The 5,000-nt window shown below is 43.0% G+C and overlaps 1 protein-coding gene across 1 annotated transcript in view; it reads right to left on the reverse strand.

The window, feature by feature from the left end:
* Window positions 1-4,285: 4,285 nt before the first annotated feature.
* The window catches only part of LOC122253075 (uncharacterized), a 16,069-nt gene continuing 15,354 nt past the window's right edge, over window positions 4,286-5,000 (reverse strand). Inside the window, exon 14 of the mRNA XM_043015857.2 lies at window positions 4,286-4,637. Coding sequence (XP_042871791.2) covers window positions 4,434-4,637 — 204 coding nt within the window. The 3' untranslated portion in view covers window positions 4,286-4,433. The remainder of the gene's footprint in view (window positions 4,638-5,000) is intronic.

The raw sequence follows: 5,000 nt of genomic DNA on the forward strand, positions 1-5,000 counted from the left end.
CCTATCTATCTATCTCTTCCTCTCTCTCTCTCTCTCTCTCTATCTTTCTCTATTCCTCCCTCTTTTCCGTTATGTTTGTTTATTTACTTTTATGATCCTGTAATTTCGTCTTATTCATCGTGTTTTCTTTTCCTCTCAATCTCTTCTTGATTAATCCTTTCATTTATCTATTTACTTATTTTTTTCAATTCCTCTGTATTTTTCTTATCCTTTCTCTTCTCTTTTCGTCTTTTCTTTACATTGCAGTTTCTGAAATTTGAATTCCTTTCTACGTGTTCTAATTCTATCATTCATTTAAGATTTTCTTTTTTTAAATGTAATTTGAAACTCTTAAAACTATTATTTTAAATTATTTTAGAATTATATTATTTTCTTTGAATTTAAATTCTTTAATTATTCGCTGTCAAAAACAAAATACTTTCCTTTGATTTTATTTTCTAAATTCTTTTGAATTGGAATTCCACTCTCTAAATTTGAATTCTTTAACACTTTCAAAATTAAGTTATTTTCTTCAAATTTTAATTCTTATAAATTTGTTTTTTTATCCTTTGGATTTTGATTCTGTAATTGTTTCAAATTTATCTATTTTTCGTTTTTCTCTTTCTCTCTTTCGCATATATACTGTTCGTGTCTTCAGTTCTCCTCCTGTGGCTTTTCTCTCCTTAGAAAATATCCACCTATCATTTACTTCTCTTTCTCTCGGTCTCTCTCTTTCTCTCTCGGTCTCCCCCCCCCCTCTCTCTCTCTCTCTCTTTCTCTCGTTCTCTCTCTCTCTCTCTCTCTCTCTCTCTCTCTCTCTCTCTCTCTCTCTCTCTCTCTCTCTCTCTCTCTCTCTCTGTTGCTCTCTCTCTCCCTTTAGCTCTCTTTCTCTCTATTTTTTTCTCTCTCTCTCCTGCCCAATCTACATATTTTTTCTCTTCTTTCTCTTCCTCTCTTAATGTCTCTCTTTTTATTTGTTTGTCTGTCTGTCTTTCTCTCTCTCTCTCTCTCTCTCTCTCTCTCTCTCTCTCTCTCTCTCTCTCTCTCTCTCTCTTTCTCTCTCTTTCAATCTCTCTCTTTCCTCTATCATCTCCTCCTCCTCCCCACTCCTCTTTCCTCCTCCTCCCCTCAACCCTTTCCCATCCTCTTCCTCCTCCTCCTCCCCCCCTTCCCCACTCCTCCCTCTTCCTCCCCTCCCCCCTTCCTCCTCCACTTTTGTGTGTTACTTAATCCCATCCAATAAAGATTCCCCGCGTCAGACTTTCTCCCGAGGTCCTTCTCCCTTAACAACAACCTTTTATACTCATTATGCCTGCGCCATCACTCGGCCGTTAGTTTCCCCATTGGCCGCTGCACGACGAGTGGCGCCACCGTACGAGCGGGGAGGAGAAAACAGCGGTTCTTAAAACCACACGCGGCTTGAAGATGGGCGGCCATTTGCACATAGTTTCCGTTTAGGGCAAACTGATTCTGGCAAATTAGCGAGTCGGGAGGATGTTGCGTCGATATGCATCTTTGCAAATAAAAAGGAAAGAAAAAAAGAAGAAGAAAAAAAAGAAAAACACGTGGCGTAAGTCCCAAGACGGTGAGGGTGAAGTCGTGAATGAATAAAGTTTGTGGAACTTTATCTCAGTGTGAGAATTCCGACCGAAGCTGCGCCGTGGGATAGCACTGTCTCCCCCTCTCGGCATTCATACTCGCGCAACGAACTTTCCAAGGCGGAAAAATACTTGCATAAATGATAGTCACTTACGAATTCTCGGTAAACGTCTCAATGGAGGCTACTCTAGGGCCCTGCGAATGGCAGTGGCTTGGCATTTTCCTCCCCCGCGCTCTCTGCAACGCAATATACCGCCTCATGGCCGCTCAAATAGGCGTAGCGGGGCGAGACCGACACTTGAGTGAATATCTGATGGGAGCTTTTTAAGACTGTAATTTTGGCCGACGATAAAATGAGGAATGTCGAATCACTCTTGTGGACATGTGCACACGTATGACATGTGAACACACACGCACGCACACACACACACACACACACACACACACACACACACACACACACACACACACACACTCACACACTCACACACACACACACACACACACACACACACACACACACACACACACACACACACACACAAACACATTCACACACACACTCACACACACACACACACACAAACACATTCACACACACACACACACACACACACACACACACACACACACACACACACACACACACACACACACATTCACACACACTTAGAGACAGATACATGCGTATGGACTGCTTGTTTATTGCACGTGCATAGTGATTATCTGTAATACATAGTTGTATTAAATAATATTCACTAAAACATTACTTGCATCAGACAAGAAATAGATAAAGAAAGAAACAGATAACCGTAAAGGAGAAACATAAAATAGTTACATAACAGCCTCCATCCCTCACCCCTTCCCATCCCTCCTCCTCCTCCTCCCCCTTTCCGTCCTCCCATTTGCAAAACAAAAACAATAACACACACACAAAGACAAAATCTCCCGAGTCCACACAAGAACCTCCCTCCCTCCCTCTCGCCTCCCTGGAGTGTCGCCCTGCCCTCTGAGCCTGTTTTCCATCAAACTAAGCTGTCCCTAACGCGTCACACAGTGGGAGCTAATAAAACACCCCAAATACCTAATTACTTAAGTCCCCCCCATGACCCACGCCACACCGGTCCATTTTCCCAGATTACCGCCGGAGAAAATGGGATGAAGTTACACCTCACTGAGAAAGTCGGCTGCCGGGAACGATGGTTGGCGAGAGTGTCTGGCCAACTATTTTCTATGCGGGAGAACCGTGAAATCCCAACGCTTCTGGCTCTCTTTTTTTGAGACTCCATGGCTATGTTTCATTAGATAAAACGATATTATTTGGGTAGGGAGAGCGAGAAATATAGATACAGACCGACGGAGATGTGAAGGGACGATCGTCATATCTTCCAAGAACGTTTGCCGAATCGGAAAAGAGAGAAAGAGCGCGAAGAGGGGGAAAAAGAGAGCAAAAATAATTAAATTCCGACAATGGCTACGCTCGTATCTCCTCCAACAGCGTGTTTGCTCATAAACTCCTCAATCTCTCACTTCATTACCATTCTATTAACACTTGCGAATCGGCGCCATTTTCGTAATTAGAATTTAATCACCTAGGCGCGCTCCTCAATAGGATCCAATCGGCTTTCCTACGGGATTTGTGTTGATCCTCTTAGCGCTCGTCTCCCGCCCGCCATGTGACGCTTCACACAAAAAGGCGAGCGCGGGAATTTCAAAAGGTCGGCGAGAAGTAGCGAACACGAGTCTTTACAAAAAGAAGTTGATGTAATTTTGAAATGGAATATAATTTCCATATTATTGAGCGTCCGTTCTTTTTTTTCTTCTTCTTTTCATATATCTTTTTTATCATATATATATATTTTTTTTTTCTTTTTTTTTGATCGTGTCTTTAACTTTATCTCGGGGTATATATCTTGGTCTTCGAGATGGGACATTTTGCATGGTGACATTTCTATCTTTAAAGGTACATATATGATGGAGAGAAATTGAGTGTTGAATCTTTGGTACGACCTCTCGAGGCAAATTTTACATAGATCTTTATAATCCACAAAACTAAGTAATTCACATAGCCATGCTTACATGTGTGTGTGTGTGCATATATATATATATATATATATATATATATATATATATATATATATATATATTATATATATATATATATATATATATGTATATATGTATATATATGTATATATATATATATATATATATATATATATATATATATATATATATATATATATTATATGTATCATTATTCCCCGCCACGCATGTGTATGAGTGTGTCTGTTGCATGTGTCCTTACATTATATATATCAGTAGGACGAGAAGTCTAGGGCAGTTTGCTCATCATCCGGGTCACTAGTGTAGTTCTAAATAATCTAGTTATTTTTAAAATTTTCTCTTATGCTCTACCTTAACATTATTTAGTTGATGACAGCATTATAGGACTATATTTGGGTTAAGGTTGAGAATCATTGGGTTTATAATAGTTTTGATGTTTTGTACACTCTTGTCGACTTTGAGTGTGAAGAGAGACTGGATTTTGATCAAATGTAATTATAAGATTAGCCAAGCACTCAGAAACAATTAAACACATGCATACACGCTTACACACACACATAGACGCACACGAATAAAAATGATATGAAGCCTATATGTCTCACAAAAAGGACAGAACTCAAAGGCAAAATGATATTCGACCTTCACACATTCCACTTTATTTACTTTCCTCCTCCTCTCCCCTCCTCTCCCGTCCTCTCCCCTCTTCCTCCTCCTCCTCCTCCTCCCCTTCCTCCTCCCCTTCCTCCCCTTCCTCCTCCTCCTCCTCCTCCTCCTCCTCCTCTCCCCCCTCACGCCCTCGGGACGAACCCGGCACCGAAATCCCTCGCTATCTCCTGGAAGAGCGGCGCCCACGCGGAGCCTTGGCGATAGAACACCGCCGGGTAACCCAGGGGAACGGACACCTCGACCTCGCCCGGCCCGCTGACGATGACGCCCTCCCACAGGTGCTGCCACGAGTCCTCTCCCCCGGGGATGTACACCGTTTGGGATTCCTGGGGAAGGGGAAATGGGGGGAATGAACGGGGGAGAGAGGGAGGGGGATGGAAGAGAGGAGGAAGGAAGGGAGGGGGGAGGAAGGAAGGGTGTGGGGAGAGAAGGTGAAGGAACGGGGGAGAGGGGGAGAGAATGAAAGGTGAGAGGGAGAAGGAAGAGAGAGGGGTGAGAAGGAAGGGGAACGGGGGGTAGGGAGGGGGAAGGAAGAGTGAGGGGAGAGAAAGAGGGGAATGGAGGAGAGAGAGGATAAGAGGGGGAGGAGGAAGGAGGAGAGAGAGGGCAAGAGGTAGGAGAGGGAGGGGGAAGGATGAGTAAGGTGAGAGAAAGAGAGGGAAAGAGGAGAGAGAGGATAAGAGGGGGGG

This window comes from Penaeus japonicus, unplaced genomic scaffold (genome assembly GCF_977035675.1).
Source record: "Penaeus japonicus unplaced genomic scaffold, GWHDUDI00000001_assembly GWHDUDI00000026, whole genome shotgun sequence".
In the NCBI taxonomy this organism is placed as follows: domain Eukaryota; kingdom Metazoa; phylum Arthropoda; class Malacostraca; order Decapoda; family Penaeidae; genus Penaeus; species Penaeus japonicus.